Raw genomic sequence first — 19,204 nt, 5'->3', positions numbered from 1 at the left:
TCCTATTTTTAAGAAAGGGAAAAAAAAGTGATCCAGGTAACTACAGGCCAGTTAGTTTGACATCTGTAGTATGCAAGGTCCTGGAAAAATTTTTGAAGGAGAACTTAGTTAAGGACATTGAAGTCAATGGTAAATGGGACAAAATACAACATGGTTTTACAAAAGGTAGATCGTGCCAAACCAACCTAATCTCCTTTTTTGAAAAAGTAACAGATTTTTTAGATAAAGGAAATGCAGTGGATCTCATTTACCTAGATTTCAGTAAGGCATTTGATACCGTGCCACATGGGGAATTATTAGTTAACTTGGAGAAGATGGGATCAATATGAACATCAAAAGGTGGATAAGGAATTGGTTAAAGGGGAGACTGCAACGCGTCCTACAGAAAGGCGAACTGTCAGGTTGGAGGGAGGTTACCAGTGGAGTTCCTCAGGGATCGGTTTTGGGACCAATCTTATTTAATCTTTTTATTACTGACCTTGGCACAAAAAATGGGAGTGTGCTAATGAAGTTTGCAGATGATACAAAGCTGGGAGGTATTGCCAATTCAGAGAGGGATCGGGATATTATACAGGAGGATCTGGATGACCTTGTAAACTGGAGTAATAGTAATAGGATGAAATTTAATAGTGAGAAGTGTAAGGTTATGCATTTAGGGATTAATAACAAGAATTTTAGTTATAAGTTGGGGACACATCAATTAGAAGTAACGGAAGAGGAGAAGGACCTTGGAGTATTGGTTGATCATAGGATGACTATGAGCTGCCAATGTAATATGGCTGTGAAAAAAGCTAATGCGGTTTTGGGATGCATCAGGAGAGGCATTTCCAGTAGGGATAAGGAGGTTTTAGTACCATTATCCAAGGCACTGGTGAGACCTCTCCTAAAATACTGTGTGCAGTTCTGGTCTCCCATGTTTAAAAAGGATGAATTCAAACTGGAGCAGGTACAGAGAAGGGCTACTAGGATGATCCGAGGAATGGAAAACTTGTCTTATGAAAGGAGACTTAAGGAGCTTGGCTTGTTTAGCCTAACTAAAAGAAGGTTGAGGGGAGATATGATTGCTCTCTATAAATATATCAGAGGGATAAATACAGGAGAGGGAGATGAATTATTTAAGCTCAGCACCAATGTGGACACAGGAACAAACGGGTATAAACTGGCCACCAAGAAGTTTAGACTTGAAATCAGACGAAGGTTTTTAACCATCAGAGGAGTGAAGTTTTGGAATAGCCTTCCAAGGGAAGCAGTGGGGGCAAAAGATCTATCTGGTTTTAAGATTCTACTTGATAAGTTTATGGAGGAGATGGTATGATGGGATAATGGGATTTTGATAAGTAATTGATCTTTAAATATTCAGGGTAAATAGGACTAATCCCCTGAGATGGGATATTGGATGGATGGGATCTGAGTTACCCAGGAAAGAATTTTCTGTAGTATCTGGCTGGTGAATCTTGCCCATATGCTCAGGGTTTAGCTGATCACCATATTTGGGGTCGGGAAGGAATTTTCCTCCAGGACAGATTGGAGAGGCCCTGGAGGTTTTTCGCCTTCCTCTGTAGCATGGGGCATGGTTGACTTGAGGGAGGCTTCTCTGCTCCTTGAAGTCTTTAAACCATGATTTAAGGACTTCAATAGCTCAGACATAGGTGAGGTTTTTCATAGGAGTGGGTGGGTGAGATTCTGCGGCCTGTGCTGTGCAGGAGGTCAGACTAGATGATCAGAATGGTCCCTTCTGATCTTAGTATCTATGAATCTATAAATCTATGCATTGTCTAGAAACCTACTGGAGTTGTGCTTGATCAATGGTGACTAGAACAAAGGACATAGCTAGTGGGTGAAATTATTGTCACTGGATAATGAGGAGATCTATAAACTGTTCGGGCCTTGGTTTGCTAGAATCTAAGACATTTCTGAAAGGTGGGAAGGGCCTCTGATAACTGTCATATATAAAGCTGATCATTAATCTTACTTTTCAATATTTTGTCTTCCCAGCATTGGTTTCACTAAGGGGTCCTTTCTCATTCTAAGCAGTAATTATGAAAATTGCTGATCATTAATAAACAAGTGATTAGCATTTACCAAACATCCGGACATTAATGTATCTGAAACAACAAGGCTATACTTAAAATAAGTAGTTAAGACCAAATGATTGAATGGACTCATGTAATGAAGACAGAAATTCTTCTGTAATTCTAAAAAGTAAAATGTAAACTTTATCAAGAGTTATTTGACAGCAATGTAGGAAGGATTCATGCTCATCTGAAAAGTACAGGAGATCAGTACCTTTGGACTCCTCAAGCTCAAATGTGCAGTTGAGGAAAATTTTGCTGAAATGAAAGAGCAATTTCAAGCTGCTCCAGGTGAGATAATGCCATGGCTGTACAATGATCATTTAGGTTCTATTCCAAGATTTCCAGCAGTAATTCAGAAACCTTCTGCAATCACCACGAGCCTCATGGTTCTGAATCTGAATCCTGGATTCATTCTTAACACCCAACCTAGGCATTTCCATCTTCTTTTTTGATAACTTTAGAGATGAAGGGTTTTCAACTCTCTGATAAACCTCAGCATTTGTTTTAAGTTCATTCCATTTCATACCTAGTATTTTCCTAAGCCTTTGTTTTCATACTGATGTCATTCAGGAGCAGTCTCTGTTCATCTTTGACACCCAGAACGTAGCAAAGATCAATTGATGATTATGCCAATCTAAACTAAAAGGCAAACACTTGAATTTATTAGGAGAGTTGCAACCTCTTCTATGCTGACATAGTTTTCCATGAAGCACAAACTCAGCAATTAAAAAAAAAGTGAGTGAAGCACTTTGCTATGGGTATACTCTTTCAGATAACTTTAAATGTGAGGGCCAATACTACATGTGGCAAGTGAAGAAAAAAGAAGACCTAGAATAATCAATACTGAAATTAATACAGGATGGTTGGTCAAACAAGCAATGTTTCGATAATGGCTAAAAGCATTCACACAAGGAAAATGTCTTCCTCCTTAATGGTATTGATACTATGTGTGAAAAGGTTTCAGAGTAGCCGCCATGTTAGTCTGTATTCGCAAAAAAGAAAAGGAGTACTTGTGACACCTTAGAGACTAACAAATTTATTTGAGCATAAGCTTTCGTGAGCTACAGCTCACTTCATCGGATGCATTCGGTGGAAAATACAGTAGGGAGATTGATATACACATACAGAGAACATGAAACCATGGGTTTTATCATACACACTGTAAGGAGAGTGATCACTTAAGATAAGCTATTACCAGCAGGAGGGAGGAGGGAAAGGAGGAAAACCTTTTGTGGTGATAATCAAGGTGGGCCATTTCCAGCAGTTAACAAGAACGTCTGAGGAACAGTGCGGGATGGGGTGGGGGGGAGAAATAACATGGGGAAATAGTTTTACTTTATGTAATGACTCATCCACTCCCAGTCAGTATTCAAGCCTAAATTAATTGTATCCAGTTTGCAAATTAATTCCAATTCAGCAGTCTTTCGTTGGAGTCTGTTTTTGAAGTTTTTTTATTGAAGGATAGCCACTCTCAGGTCTGTAATGGTGTGACTGGAGTGATTGAAGTGTTCTCCGACTGGTTTTTGAATGTTATAATTCTTGACGTCTGATTTGTGTCCATTTATTCTTTTACGTAGAGACTGTCCAGTTTGACCAATGTACATGGCAGAGGGGCATTGCTGGCACAGGATGGCATATATTACATTGGTAGATGTGCAGGTGAACGAGCCTCTGATAGTGTGGCTGATGTGATTAGGCCCTATAATGGTGTCCCCTGAATAGATATGTGGACAGAGTTGGCAACAGGTTTTGTTGCAACAAAATAGGTTGTAGATAGGTTCCTGGGTTAGTGGTTCTGTTGTGTGGTGTGTGGTTGCTGATGAGTATTTGCTTCAGGTTGGGGGGCTGTCTGTAAGCAAGGACTGGCCTGTCTCCCAAGATCTGTGAGAATGATGGGTCAGTGATCTCGGGCATTGGCACCCTGACAGCAGGATTGTCTGGCTATGTGAACTCCCTCCTCAGACCCTATGCTACCAGCACTCCAAGCTATCTTCGAGACACCACTGACTTCCTGAGGAAACTACAATCCATCGGTGATCTTCCTAAAAACACCATCCTAGCCACTATGGATGTAGAAGCCCTCTACACCAACATTCCACACAAAGATGGACTACAAGCCATCAGGAACACTATCCCCGATAATGTCACGGCTAACCTGGTGGCTGAACTTTGTGACTTTGTCCTCACCCATAACTATTTCACATTTGGGGACAATGTATACCTTCAAATCAGCGGCACTGCGATGGGTACCCGCATGGCCCCACAGTATGCCAACATTTTTATGGCTGACTTAGAACAATGCTTCCTCAGCTCTCGTCCCCTACTGCCCCTACTCTACTTGCACTACATTGATGACATCTTCATCATCTGGACCCATGGAAAAGAAGCCCTTGAGGAATTCCACCAGGATTTCAACAATTTCCATCCCACCATCAACCTCAGCCTGGACCAATCCACACAAGAGATCCACTTCCTGGACATTACGGTGCTAATAAGCGATGGTCACATAAACACCACCCTATATCGGAAACCTACTGACTGCTATTCCTACCTACATGCCTCCAGCTTTCATCCAGATCACACCACACGATCCATTGTCTACAACCAAGCTCTACGATACAACTGCATTTGCTCCAACCCCTCAGACAGAGACAAACACCTACAAGATCTCTATCATGCATTCTTACAACTACAATACCCACCTGCTGAAGTGAAGAAACAGACTAACAGAGCCAGAAGAGTACCCAGAAGTCACCTACTACAGGACAGGCCCAACAAAGAAAATAACAGAACGCCACTAGCCATCACCTTCAGCCCCAACTAAAACCTCTTCAACGCATCATCAAGGATCTACAACCTATCCTGAAGGACGACCCATCACTCTCACAGATCTTAGGAGACAGGCCAGTCCTTGCTTACAGACAGCCCCTCAACCTGAAGCAAATACTCACCAGCAACCACACACCACACAACAGAACCACTAACCCAGGAACCTATCCTTGCAACAAAGCCCGTTGCCAACTCGGTCCACATATCTATTCAGGGGACACCATCACAGGGCCTAATCACATCAGCCACACTATCAGAGGCTCGTTCACCTGCGCATCTACCAATGTGATATATGCCATCCTGTGCCAGCAATGCCCCCTGCCATGTACATTGGTCAAACTGGACAGTCTCTACATAAAAGAATAAATGGACACAAATCAGACGTCAAGAATTATAACATTCAAAAACCAGTCGGAGAACACTTCAATCTCTCCAGTCATACCATTACAGACCTGAGAGTGGCTATCCTTCAACAAAAAAACTTCAAAAACAGACTCCAATGAGAGACTGCTGAATTGGAATTAATTTGCAAACTGGATATAATTAACTTAGGCTTGAATAGAGACTGGGAGTGGATGAGTCATTACGTAAAGTAAAACTATTTCCCCATGTTATTTCTCCCCCCACCCCACCTCCCACTGTTCCTCAGACATTCTTATTAACTGCTGGAAATGGCCCACTTTGATTATCACCACAAAAGGTTTTCCTCCTTCCCCCCCCACTTCCTGCCGGTAATAGCTTATCTTAAGTGATCACTCTCCTTACAGTGTGTATGATGAAAAGGAGTACTTGTGGCACCTTAGAGACTAAAAAATTTATGAGAGCATAAGCTTTCGTGAGCTACAGCTCACTTCATCGGATGCATTTGGTGGAAAAAACAGAGGGGAGATTGATTTAGACACACAGAGAACATGAAACAATGGGTTTATCATACACACTGTAAGGAGAGTGATCACTTAAGATAAGCCATCAGCAGCAGCGGGGGGCGGGGGGAGGAAAACCTTTCATGGTGACAAGCAAGGTAGGCTATTTCCAGCAGTTAACAAGAACATCTGAGGAATAGTGGGGGGTGGGGTGAGGGGGAGAAATAATATGGGGAAATAGTTTTACTTTGTGTAATGACTCATCCATTCCCAGTCTCTATTCAAGCCTAAGTTAATTGTATCCAGTTTGCAAATTTGCTTGAATAGAGACTGGGAGTGGATGAGTCATTACGTAAAGTAAAACTATTTCCCCATGTTATTTCTCCCCTCCACTGTTCCTCAGATATTCTTGAATGGACACAAATCAGACGTCAAGAATTATAACATTCAAAAACCAGTTGGAGAACACTTCAATCTCTCTGGTCACTCGATCACAGACCTAAGAGTGGCTATCCTTCAACAAAAAAGCTTCAAAAACAGACTCCAACGAGAGACTGCTGAATTGGAATTAATTTGCAAACTGGATACAATTAACTTAGGCTTGAATAGAGACTGGGAATGGATGAGTCATTACACAAAGTAAAACTATTTCCCCATGGTATTTCTCCCTTCCCCCCCCCCCCACTGTTCCTCTGATATTCTTGTTAACTGCTGGAATTAGCCTACCTTGCTTGTCACCATGAAAGGTTTTCCTCCTTTCCCCCCCCTGCTGCTGGTGATGGCTTATCTTAAGTGATCACTCTCCTTACAGTGTGTATGATAAACCCATTGTTTCATGTTCTCTGTGTGTCAATATCAATCTCCCCTCTGTTTTTTCCACCAAATGCATCCGATGAAGTGAGCTGTAGCTCACGAAAGCTTATGCTCTCATAAATTTTTTAGTCTCTAAGGTGCCACAAGTACTCCTTTTCTTTTTGCGAATACAGACTAACACGGCTGCTACTCTGAAACCTGTCAGTGTGTATGATAAAACCCATTTTTTCATGTTCTCTGTGTGTGTATATAAATCTCCTCACTGTATTTTCCACCGAATGCATCCGATGAAGTGAGCTGTAGCTCACGAAAGCTTATGCTCAAATAAATTTGTTAGTCTCTAAGGTGCCACAAGTACTCCTTTTCTTTTTGCGAATACAGACTAACACGGCTGCTACTCTGAAACCTGTCAGTGTGTACGATAAAACCCATTGTTTCATGTTCTCTGTGTGTGTATATAAATCTCCTCACTGTATTTTCCACCGAATGCATCCGATGAAGTGAACTGAAGCTCACATAAGCTTATGCTGAAATAAATTTGTTAATCTCTAAGGTGCGACAAGTACTCCTTTTCTTTTTTATGTGTGAAAAGAAACACAGAGAATACTGTATGGTGTTCAGCACACTATTTCAACCTCATTGGGAACGAAGTACGATCTACCAGAGTATTAAGCAGCATGAAAGTTCCAAATTCTTCTGCAATCACAGCCATAGCTGATAGAATTAAAAGGGAGGATAGATGTCCCAGCTTTTCAATGTTTGTGAAGGAGATTGTGTCAGTCTCCTGTATACATATATGGGAAGTAAAATTATGGAAGACAGGATGACTGAATTCAGGACTTTGTCAAAAACATTACAATTTAATACTCTCCTTTTCTTCACAGCCAACCAATCTTACGTCCCCCCCCCCCAATCTTACAGACTCCTTCTTTACAAGTTTCAGGTTTAGTTGCTTTTTGTTTTCTAGTCTATCCAGGTTCTTATCACCCATTTACTACGTATCTGAACATGTATTCCTGAGTGGGACTTTCAGGATCAGCTCTGGTTCTTTTCACCTTGCTAATGCCTCCACAACATGTTTTAATTTTTGCCCTGAGCTAGCTTTCCTAGGTCTTCATTCTTGCAGCTCTTTATATGTCTCTTGTGCTACTTCTCATTGTTAAAAAATCTCAGGTTTTTGATATCTGAAAATTCAAGATATAATAGCTCTACTGATTTGGCTGAAATATAACACAGATCACTGCTTTTCAAATGGATTTCACTGTCCCACTAAATAGTAATAACAGCCCTTTATTTACTCTCATGGAACAAAAGTCTCTCACATGTATTATGACTGCATTTCATCTGGTCTCTGAAGTAGACCTGAGACCAAAGGGTACTTTGATTCCACCAGACACAGAACCTGAATCAGTTTCCTCCTCCATTTCTTCTTCGCACCCATCTTCTGTTGCACACCACCAACTGTCTCTTCTCCTTTAATGTAATAGCAGCAAAGACAAAAACCTTCTAGGAATGTTGCCTCTTGACCACTATTTGGTGATTCTGCCTGTCCTTTTATTGATCTAATAAAACCTCCAATATGTTCCAGTTCACTGAGACCTGTTTCTCCCCTCCTTTCCACATTTAAACATACCATCACACTATTAAGACATTTGTTTTTCTCTTTCCAAAATGTGCTTTAATGCTGATCACTCTCGCCTTTTGCTGGCCCAGAAGTGAGTCTGTCACAATTCCACAACTATTAAACTGATGTACAAGAAGAGCTATTTTTTCAAATAAATTTTAAAGTTTGTAATTATTTTACTCCACTAACAGTGAACATAAATCAGATGTCAAACTAACAAACTTCCTGCTGGTTGTTGATGACAAACAACTATACACAATACCTTCATAGTTGTAAAAAAACAAAACAAAACACACAACAACAACCCCAACTGATTAAATTCTACAAGCATTTATAACTTACTCTCAATAAAGGACTGAAGGGAACTCTGAATGTCTGTAGCAATTCGTGCAGAATGAGGTGCTGACTTGTTTTTTTCTTTTTCACCATCTCTACTTTTCTTCTTTCCAATTTCTCTTTGTTCCATCTTATCTACCAAACAGAATAAAAACTACATATTTTCTTTTCCTTGTAATGCCTTTAAATCATGAAACTTCATTGTCTTATCAGTATTTCAGATAAGCTTTTTAAAAGAAAAAGAGTAAAATTCTTGCTAAGTAGAATAGATTGAGAAAGCACGGTAAAGACAAAGGCTACGTCTTCATTGTAGAAAAAGGTGTGTTTTTACATCAAGACAGAAACCTCAAAAATAAAAATCCTAGTGTAAACAAGGCACTGTAGTTTTTACATTAATGGACCTGATGAGGGAAAATGGGCAACCTTAATTCTAGCATTTAACTTTTGAGTGCTTGACTTTCTTTGCTTGACTTTCTTTCCTTGACACAGACAGGTGTGTGTGTGTGTGTGTGTGCGTGTGCGCATGCACACGTGCACGTGTGTGAGACATAGGTAGGTGTGTGTGTCTGCACGTGCATGCATGTGAGACATAGGTGTGTGTGCCTGCACGTGCATGCATGCGAGAGTGTAATTTCCTGAGTTTTTAAAAAAGCAAACAGATATTCCATCATGAGGGACCACATCATGGGTCATCAGCAAGGATGGAGCATTTAAATCCACCACACAGACCTGTGCCACTTGAACTAATAGAATAACTGATAGCAATAGGAGGTGTGGACCAGCACTCGAGGAAGATGGGACACTTTACCAGAGGGTTTGCTGACACCAGAGGAATAGTGAGACTCAGGACCCTTAATTCTATTCTAGATTCTGTAAAAAGTGTGCTTTCATGGGCATATTCACCTTACCTAGCCAGTTCAAGTCTCCACTTCTCAGGCTTTTAATCCCATTCCCAGTCTTCTTGCCCCCCAGTTACCCACATCCCAGATCTGAAATCTCTCTCTTTCCTCAACTGTGGTCTCCAGTTGCTCCACCCCCATGTCATTGATCCCTATCCCTACAGGCTCCCAGTTCCAATCTTACTTGCCAGATTCCTCATCCAATCTCAGGCTCTCCCCACCTCCATTGCCCTCAGCTCCTTGGTCACTCTCTTTGCCCAGTCAGTCCCACTTTTCCATCCCCACCCTGGGTCCTCATCAGATCTGTTTCCACTGACTATTGCCTCTGAGTCTCCACCCAATTCTGGACCCTGCTTCCACTCCCAGTCTCCTTGTCTAGCCTCCAGTCCTCTCCTCCCCCAAGTTGCCGCAGACTTCTTGTCCAATCAACTTCATCTGCTCCCTTTCCACAGATCTGGCTCTTGGCTTCTCTGCAATTGACTCAGGCAGCTTCATTCCCCACACTACCTGGGTCAAGCAGGCTGATCAGAAGCCACTCTAGCTATAGTCCAGCTCGGCAGCTACTTAGGGTGACAGATTTCTAGACTGCTGCATATAAGTGCAGAATTGGCCAAGCTGCTCCTCTGTCATAACAGAGGAGCAACTGGGCCAAACCTGAGTGATTCAACTGTTTTGGCCCGAATTTTCCAAAACAATTCAGCATGAGGCACAAACCAGGCAGGAAAATTTTATCCAAATGGTTAAAGTTTGCCAAAAATATAAACAAATGAAAACATGGTGGTTATAATGGGAGTTATCAAACAACCTTAATTACAGATGATCCTATCTACCCCATCTATAATAATATCAACATGGAAGAGTTAGTCTCATAGGTTAATACCCTATTTCCATCACTGATACAAATCTGAGACTTCAGAAACTATGCACTTTGAATTTTCAGAAGCAAATCATTTAAAAAATAAGTAATATATTTAAAGGGTGAGAATCTCTGTTGAACCTCTAAGAGGCACAGTACAGAACTCACAGCTAAGGGGTTGTAAGACTAAAATGGCTTTAAGCTAGTGCTGTGTCCTCCTGATTATCAACTGTTTCAAGGGCTGGAATGGTCCCTGTTGTAATTTAGATAGGGGCTATGTTACAGCAGCCTCTCTGGGCTGCCCTACAGCTGATTATGCTGCTCTGGATCTCTGCAACCCTATGCCCTCAATCCTGCCTCTGGAACAGCTGTGAAGCGTCCTATGTCAAGGCTGGAGAGAGGGTCCTCAGAAGGCACCCTCTGGCTAGATCCAGGGCTTTTCAAGTTCCTTGGCTTTACATCATTCTGGCTCTTTTGCTCAGTTCAGAGGGACCAGAGAGGGGCTAACTCAGGATCTCACCCAGTATCTTTAAGTTTAAGTTAGGGTAGGCAGTGAACACAGGATTCAGTCTATAGTTTGTGCTTTCTTATAACATACAGAGTTGTTGCAGAACTACACATATGTTGTATTGTAAAAACTGAAGCTAACAGAAATAAGCATGAGAGCTAAACATTGCAGAATGACATTGTGGAATAAGTGCATTAGATAAGTAATGTTCCAGGTTTATTATTTAAATTCAAATGGGATTTTAAGGAAAATTGAATTCCAGAAATGTTAAATATATTAACTCGCCCTCAATACCATGAATAAAAAAGTTAGTTGCATTTTGATTTAAACCTGTATGAACAGTTATTTATATACACTCGCATGTTCACATATACACAAAAAACACTGCTATCTTCCTTTCCTACTTTAAAAAATAAACAAAAACACTTTTGAAATTGCATGTTTGTGTTAATTTTAGTTTTCTGAGCTCCTTACAAGTAATCACCACCTTGTAACATCCATTATGAAATAGATATTAATGACAAGCTCTTTTTGGTCAGAATTATTCTTGGTCAATCACCTTAGGGCAAATTGTAACCTATATACTTGTTTCTTTCTACAAGGAATACGTTTCTATGGAAATGTTGATGTGCAAAACAGTGGAACATAGTGTTCTGCCACAAATGAATTAAAGGGAGGAGGTACTTCAAAAAATTAGCCCCAAACCCTGCTATCATTATGGTCAACAGTTAAAACTAGACTAACTCTGGATTTATACTGGTGTCACCAACAGCAGAATGTGGTCCAGTGACTTCAATGGGAGCAAGACTGGGCCTATAGAGTAGCATAAAGTGTAACGAAGTAGGATGTGCTTGAATGCTGAGCATTCTGTCAACGTTGTCTATCTTCAATTTGAAAAGTTTTTATTGTGTCTGGAGTTTCCTACCTCTGCCAATTTTCTCAGCCTTCTCCGCTTGCTTACTGGCAACTGGAATTTCATTTTTTAACTCAGGCCCTTTGGTCTCTTTAGCCTTCATATCTGAAGGAGGATTTTTCAGTTCAGGAGTTGTCTCATTTGGTAGCTTAAATTCTGGCACTATGTCTTTTAAAAAGATCCAAACTTTATCCAAATATCCAGGCCTTAAAAAACACATACAATACATCAACATTACTTATATTTGCTACAGAATAAGGCTTTCTGCTCTGAATCTGACAATTTGGAAAAGTAACTGTATTATTTCAGCTAACAAGAACACTGCTCTATTTATATGTTTTCATGTATAATCATTAGAAAAACAACAAGAGTTGGCAAGAACAGGGTTTGTGCTAGGTATTATAGACAGACTGGTTAGTGGATTGTAGCACATCAAGAAATAGAGAGCTGTGCTCAGGCTTGTTAGGAGACACTGCTGTGGAAGACCCCTGATACTTTACAACTAATAGGGAAATCTTTGGTAGATCATTCTGCAAGACTAGAATGATAATGTAGGATCTTAAACCGAGACATAGAGTAAACATCTTAATAACTAAATCCTGATTTTGTAAAAAGAAACACCCCTCCAAAGGTGCTTCTAGACTCTCCTATTCACCTCAATATAACCAGCTCCAACACCTTCTCTCCATGGATTCCAACAAAGACTTTCTAACAGTCCTTTGATATGATGGCTACTGTTGTGCTGGTTCCGCATAGGGGATCCTTGCATCCAGAAATAAAGTAAAATCTGATCAACTGGTGTGTGTGTGTCAGGAGAGGGGGGGAAGAGAGAATGAGGGAGGGAGACGGACCTGAACAGACCCCGACAGTAACTGCATGAAAAACTTAAAACCATATCCCTGAACAGCTGATTGTGCAACAAGCTGTAGCCAGCTCTGTGTTACTGCACTCAGCAACAGTGTAGTACTCCCTGTTTTCCGATTTGCAAAACAAAAACAAAAAAATAATATTTAAGGTTAGATTTGCAGACACTGACTTTCATTGAAGCAGTAGTAAATTGCGGATGCAATATGGCCCCTGTAATTTAGGTCATTTGGATGTCTAAATTTCTGATCTGCAGGCATATTCTGGGGCTTAGACATCTAAGTAACCTAAATTGCAAGCATAAGTAGGAGCCCTAAATAAGGCCAGACTGAAATTTTGGCCCATTATGTAACTCTTTACTATTGGAATATTAGTCCATTTAATGTTTAACTATTTCTTTTAAAATACATTTACCAAAAGGCCACAAGTGGCAAAAGTACTATTTCTTTTACAAACGGAGCCTTCTACACCATATATTCCAATCAACCACTCAAAAAAAAGAGGATGTCAGACTAACTCCCTGTTGCACTGGCTGTTCAGAATGGACTTGAATATGAGCTATCAGGGAGAGGTGGCTGGGAGAATGGGAGCAAGAGTGTTATTAAATGAAGTTTAGTATGACTGTTTGGCTTGAAATAAAAGTAAACAAGTTGCATCAGCTTGGAAATGTGAAAAGAGCAGTCAATTGAACTCAAACTCTTTGTTTCTAGTTACACATAGGATTGCCTGTGTTTTCTACAGTAAATTCTTATACAAAGTGATGCTACTATATATTAAAATAATCTTTGCCTGTTGTATATCAGAATAAAATTAGACATACCTAGCAAATTGGACTGTTTTCATTGCTGGGTTCAATATGAGTTAAAAAAAGAAATATTAACAGCTCTAACTTTGGTAATAGCTTCACAAGTGTCAGAAGTGTTTGCAGACATAAAGTTAGCAAAATTCTTCAGGCACTGCAAGCTTCTAACCTCCAAAGTCTTTAAACACACATCTCCCCACTTACTAGAGTTAAAAACCTGACCTTTCATAAATTGATTTTGATTGATTTTTAAGGCCCACATCTCAGTTCATCTAGGCTCTCTGAAAAATAGTATTTAATTGTTTAACAGAAGAACTCACTGGAGAGGAATAACTTCTGGTATCCATCCAGTAAGTGCATGGAGAATTGTGAATTCCTCCAGCTCTCGTTTTCCAACTTCATGTATACTACAAGAAATTCAAAATTAAAATATTTATAGTTAAGTAGAGCCTGATACAACTCCCATGAAAGTCAATAGTCAACAATAAGGTTAGATGAGGCATACAGAGATTAGCAAATTACTGTAAGACAAGCTATCAACACACAGAGCAGTTATGGACGTTCTTGAATCCATTGCTGCTAAAGATCTCCCAGTTGAAATTTCAAAATTTTCAGCTTCAATGGCTGCAGCTCATTCTCCTTTAAATTTATTGAAAGTGTATAATACACCCTTTTAAGAAAATCTTCTGCTACAATTAACACTTGTTTTTGCAATGTCACATGACAGTAATTAGATAATGAAAGAAAACTGGAAACCAAAAGGTTATATGAAGTTTTTATAAATAAAATTTCTGATCTCTCTAGTAACTTATAAATGCCACACAAAATTAACTTTCACATATATGTCTCTTTGCTGTGTTCTCAGACCTCAGTCTTATGTCCTCTAAACTTATATTTAATTAAACTAAAGGTAAAATGTTTAAAAGTACCTCTTACTCATAAGCATAAAATCTCTTTTGAAAATGGAACTTAGGCTTCTAAGTCACTAATCAGCTTTTGAAAATTTCAGCCTAGACTTTTTTTTTGTTCGTTTTTTTTTAACTCTCATAACAAATGTTGCAGTATACTAGAAAACAGAACTCACTTAGGTGTAGGCAAAGAACATGATTCAACTGTTGAAATTCTTGAGACACAATTGCTCGCAGAGAGCCAGATTCTGGCGCAAGGTACATCCCTGCTCCCCAACCCCAGCACCACCCTGGAACAGGAGGGGACTTGAGAGGCAAGCTCTGTCTGAGCCACAGTCTGCTTCCCAGGTCGATCCTGGGCAGTGCTATACCACGCTGCTTATTATGTGACAAAATCATAACTAAGCCCTAATTATCAATATTTTGTGATGCTCCATTTTTCTAAACTGCATCTTTGTAGGTTTTATTTTTTATTCCAAGTACCTCTGAATTACACTTTTTGATAAATACTAGCAAACATATCTTCTACATGTTTTTATACTTAGTTGTCTCTATTATGTTTATTTTTGTAAAGATTTGATATAGTCAGATTCCTTAATTTTGTCTTTATAAGAATGCATACTGGTAATTATTTCAAAAATTGAACACTAAATGGAAAGGCCCAGCAAGGAGTCAAAGAATGTCCAGTATATCATTCATGAACTACGAAAATCTTTCTGAACTGAAAACTTAAGTGACTGGCAAACCTTATGTTTGAAATATGCAGGATGTGACCCTCTCTGTCAAAAAATACATCCACTAGACTGCAACAGAAATAAATACTGCAGTTTAAACTTGGCCTCTTCAGAATCCACTCTCCAGCTCCACTATTTTTCTTTCCTTTTCCTAATCAAAAGTCCTAATCTTTTTTTAAAAGGTCACTCTCAAGAAAAACTTGACCTAATAAAATACATTACTCATTCTCAGAGTAGAATTTTAAAATTTACAACTTATTGCTAAATATAACCTCCCTTTTAAAAAAGTGAACATATATGTTTGTTTATATTCTTACAAATGAAAACCCATACTTGATTCTATTTTTTCTTCTCTGTTTTAGCAATAGACTAAGGCTATGTCTACCCTACAAAGGTAAGTTGACTTAAGTTATGTTGGCAATCCTCCACCGCTGTAATTAAACTGCTGGTGCACGTCCACACAATGCTCCTTGTGATGGCATAGCATGTCCACAGTTGGTGCTCTTGCATCAACAAACAGAGCAGTGCAACTGTGTGTAACTATCCCATTGTGCAACTTGCCATCATCTGCCACTGGGTGGTCTGGGAAAGGATTGAAGTGCATCTTGGGGGTAGGGTCAGCATCCCATCACCCCCCAGTTTTCTTCGTCCCATCATTCCATGGGCTTCCTACTATGTTTTGCACTGCTTTTCAACAGCCCCTGTAAATTGTGTATCCGCCATCGCTGTCTAAAAGCATGGATCCTGAGTCTGTCTTGTCACAAACAGCTGCAGTGGCACAGGAGTCAGCTGTAAAACAGGGGAGTTTGAGTGGGAGTTTGAAAGGAGAGTTTGGGGGGAAGACTAAGAGCCAGGCAAAGGAACAGACAGGCTAGTGAAGTGAGTGTGTGGTGTTCTGGTAGTGTTTTCGTGCTCGTTGGGGGTTTGTTTTGCAGTGGGTGGGTGTTTTAGTTTGGTTTGGTTTGTGTTTTCCAGACTAACAGCACTTAGGTGAGAAGGCTATGACAGACACAGAGGCAGCAGTGGTAGTGACCCAAGTAGTGGAAGACACAATGAAGATGACATGATGTAGAAGCTGTGGCATGTATATGATCCTGGAGGGAGTACCTGAAAAGAATTTCATCTGCATGAAGTGCCGCCTGATAGAGCTGATGGAAGAGAAGCTCCTAGGTTTGGAGATGCAGGTGGAGACACTGGTTGAGTTTAGAAGAGGGTTCAAGTGGGTGATGGAGCAAAGACATGAGGAGGCTGAAGGAAAAAGCTCAGACTTACAGATGGAAGCAGGACTGAAGAACTCTGAGGGGATACTGCTGGATGAGGAAAGTGGACAGTGGAAGCATGTGACTAAGAGAACCAGGCTGAGGAAAAGACATGGCAGTGAAGGAGAAACAGAGCTCAAGAACAGGTTTGCGGAGTTGGAAAATGAAGAAGGGGCACAGCAGGTGGTCACTGAAGGTGAGAGGGCAAGGAAAAAGAGAAGAGCAGATAATCCTATTGGAAGAGGGCAAGAGTCAATGGAGATAACACCACCAAATATGAGCCCCAGGAAGATACGGGATGGGTTGCAGAGGATTGCAAGGGACAATAGGAATCAAGAGGACTTGTGGCCAGATGGAACAGGGGATAGACTGGAGAACTGCACCATCACCAGGAAAAGTCAGGTCTACGTGATTGGGGACTCATTGCTGAGAAGAATAGACGGGCCTGTAACAAGAGCTGATCCAGAGAACAAACGGGTGTGCCGTCTGCCGGGTGCTCAGATACGGGATGTGGACCTGAGGCTGAAGAGGATCCTAATGGGAGTGGGAAAGAATCCATTGATTATCCTTCATGTGGAAACAAATGATATGGCTGGATTCTCACTGGAACATATCAAGGGAGACTATGCCAGGCTGGGGAAGACGCTAAAGAAAATTGAGGCTCGGATGATCTTTAATGTGATTCTGCCTGTTCCTAGAGAAGGGCAACAAAGGTGTGACAAGATGATGATGCTCAACAGGTGGCTCAGGCAGTGGTGCTACAAGGAGGTCTTTGGGATGTATGGCCACTGGGAAGCATTTATGGACAGAAGACTGTTCTCTCAGGATGGACTTCACCTGAGAAGGGAAGGAAATAGACTTCTAGGATAGAAGATGGCAGAACTGATCAAGAGAGCTTTAAACTAGGAATTAGGAGGAGATGGTTGGGAGATGTCCAGGTAATCTCCATACCAGTTATCCTCTTTGAGAGGGAAGAAAACAAAGTAAGAAAGGATACAGCTGTGGGCAGGAGAATGGATATAAGGCGGAAGGGCAGTGTACATACCAATCTAATAGGTAATATTGGTTGTAGAATGTCTGTGCCCAATCGGGTAAAGAATGTGAGTGAAGCCAAATGGCAAAAATTAAGGTGTTTGTACACTAATGTGAGGAACCTAGGTAACAAAATGGAGAAACCAGAGTTACTAGTGCAGGAAGTGAAACCAGATATTATAGGGATAACAGAAATATGGTGGAATAGTAGTCATGACTGGAGTACAGGTATTGAAGGGTATGTGCTGTTTAGGAAAGACAGAAATAAAGGCAAAGCTGGTGGAGTAGCTTTGTATAGCAATGATGAGGTAGACTGTAAAGAAATAAGAAGCAATGGAATGGATAAGACAGAGTCCGTCTGGGGAAAAATCACATTGGGGAAGAAAGCTACTAGAGCCTGCCCTGGGATAGCGCTTGGGGTGTGCTACAGACTGCCGGGATCCGATGTGGATATGGATAGAGACCTCTTTAATGTTTTTAAAGAAGTAAATACTAATGGGAATTGTGTGATCTTTAACTTCCCAGATATAGACTGGAGGACAAATGCTAGTAATAATAACAGGGCTCAGATTTTCCTGGATACGATAGCTGATGGATTCCTTCACCAAGCAGTTGATGAACCAACAAGAGAGAATGCCATTTTAGATTTGGTTTTAGTGAGCAGTGAGGACCTCATAGAAGAAATGATTGTAGGGGACAACCTTGGTTCGAGTGACCATGAGCTAATTCAGTTCAAACTAAATGGAAGGATAAACAAAAACAGATCTGTGATTAGGGATTTTGATTTCAAAAAGGCTAACTTTCAAAAATTAAGGAAATTAGTTAAGGACGTGGATTGGACTGAAAAAATTGTGGATCTAAAGGCGGAGGAGGCCTGGAATTACTTCAAGTCAAAGTTACAGAAGCTATCAAAAGCCTGCCATTCCAAGAAAGGAGAAAAAATTCATAGGCAGGAGTTGTAGACCAAACTGAATGAGCAAGCATCTTAGAGAGGTGATTAAGAAAAAGCAGAAAGCCTACAAAGAGTGGAAGATGGGAGGGATTAGCAAGGAAAGCTACCTTACCGAGGTCAGAACATGTACGAATAAAGTGAGAAAGGCGAGAAGCCATGTAGACGTGGATCTTGCAAAGGGAATTAAAAGTAATAGTAAAAGGTTCTATAGCCATATAAATAAGGAGAAAACAAAGAAAGAAGAAGTGGGACCGCTTAACACTGAGGATGGAGTGGAGGTCAAGGATAATCTAGGCATGGCCCAATATCTTAACAAATACTTTGCCTCAGTCTTTAACGAGGCTAATGAGGAGCTTAGGGATAATGGTAGGACGACAAATGGGAATGAGGATATGGAGGTAGATATTACCACATCCGAGGTAGAAGCCAAACTCGAACAGCTTAATAGGACTAAATCGGGGGACCCGGATAATCTTCATCCAAGAATATTAAAGGAACTGGCACATGAAATTGCAAGCCCATTAGCAAGAATTTTTAATCAATCTGTAAACTCAGGGGTTGTACCATATGACTGGAGAATTGCTAACATAGTTCCTATTTTTAAGAAAGGTAAAAAAAGCGATCCGGGTAATTACAGGCCTGGTAGTTTGACATCTGTAGTATGCAAGGTCTTGTAAAAAATTTTAAAGGAGAAAGTAGTTAAGGACATTGAGGTCAATGGTAATTGGGACAAAATACAACATGGCTTTACAAAAGGTAGATCACGTCAAACCAATCTGATCTCCTTCTTTGAGAAGGTAACAGATTTTTTAGACAAAGGGAACGCAGTGGATCTAATTTACCTCGATTTCAGTAAGGCATTTGATATGGTTCCACATGGAGAATTATTAGCTAAATTGGAAAAAATGGGGGTCAATATGAAAACTGAAAGGTGGAT

The 19,204-nt window shown here is 40.4% G+C and overlaps 1 protein-coding gene across 2 annotated transcripts in view; it reads right to left on the bottom strand.

Annotated features, from left to right (window-relative positions):
- The window catches only part of ADGB (androglobin), a 228,747-nt gene that overhangs the window by 153,805 nt on the left and 55,738 nt on the right, over nt 1-19,204 (bottom strand). Inside the window, exons 7-9 of one of the 2 annotated variants that reach the window (XM_038395342.2) lie at nt 13,703-13,789; nt 11,729-11,922; nt 8,547-8,675 (exon numbers count right to left, since the gene is read on the bottom strand). In XM_038395342.2, the coding sequence (XP_038251270.1) occupies nt 8,547-8,675; nt 11,729-11,922; nt 13,703-13,789 (410 nt within the window). The remainder of the gene's footprint in view (nt 1-8,546; nt 8,676-11,728; nt 11,923-13,702; nt 13,790-19,204) is intronic. The other variant, XM_038395345.2, reaches the window with a different exon arrangement.

This window comes from Dermochelys coriacea, chromosome 3, assembly GCF_009764565.3.
Source record: "Dermochelys coriacea isolate rDerCor1 chromosome 3, rDerCor1.pri.v4, whole genome shotgun sequence".
NCBI classification, from domain to species: Eukaryota; Metazoa; Chordata; order Testudines; family Dermochelyidae; genus Dermochelys; species Dermochelys coriacea.
The sequence above is the reverse complement of the archived record's forward strand: the minus strand, read 5'-3'. Positions and strand labels throughout refer to the sequence as shown.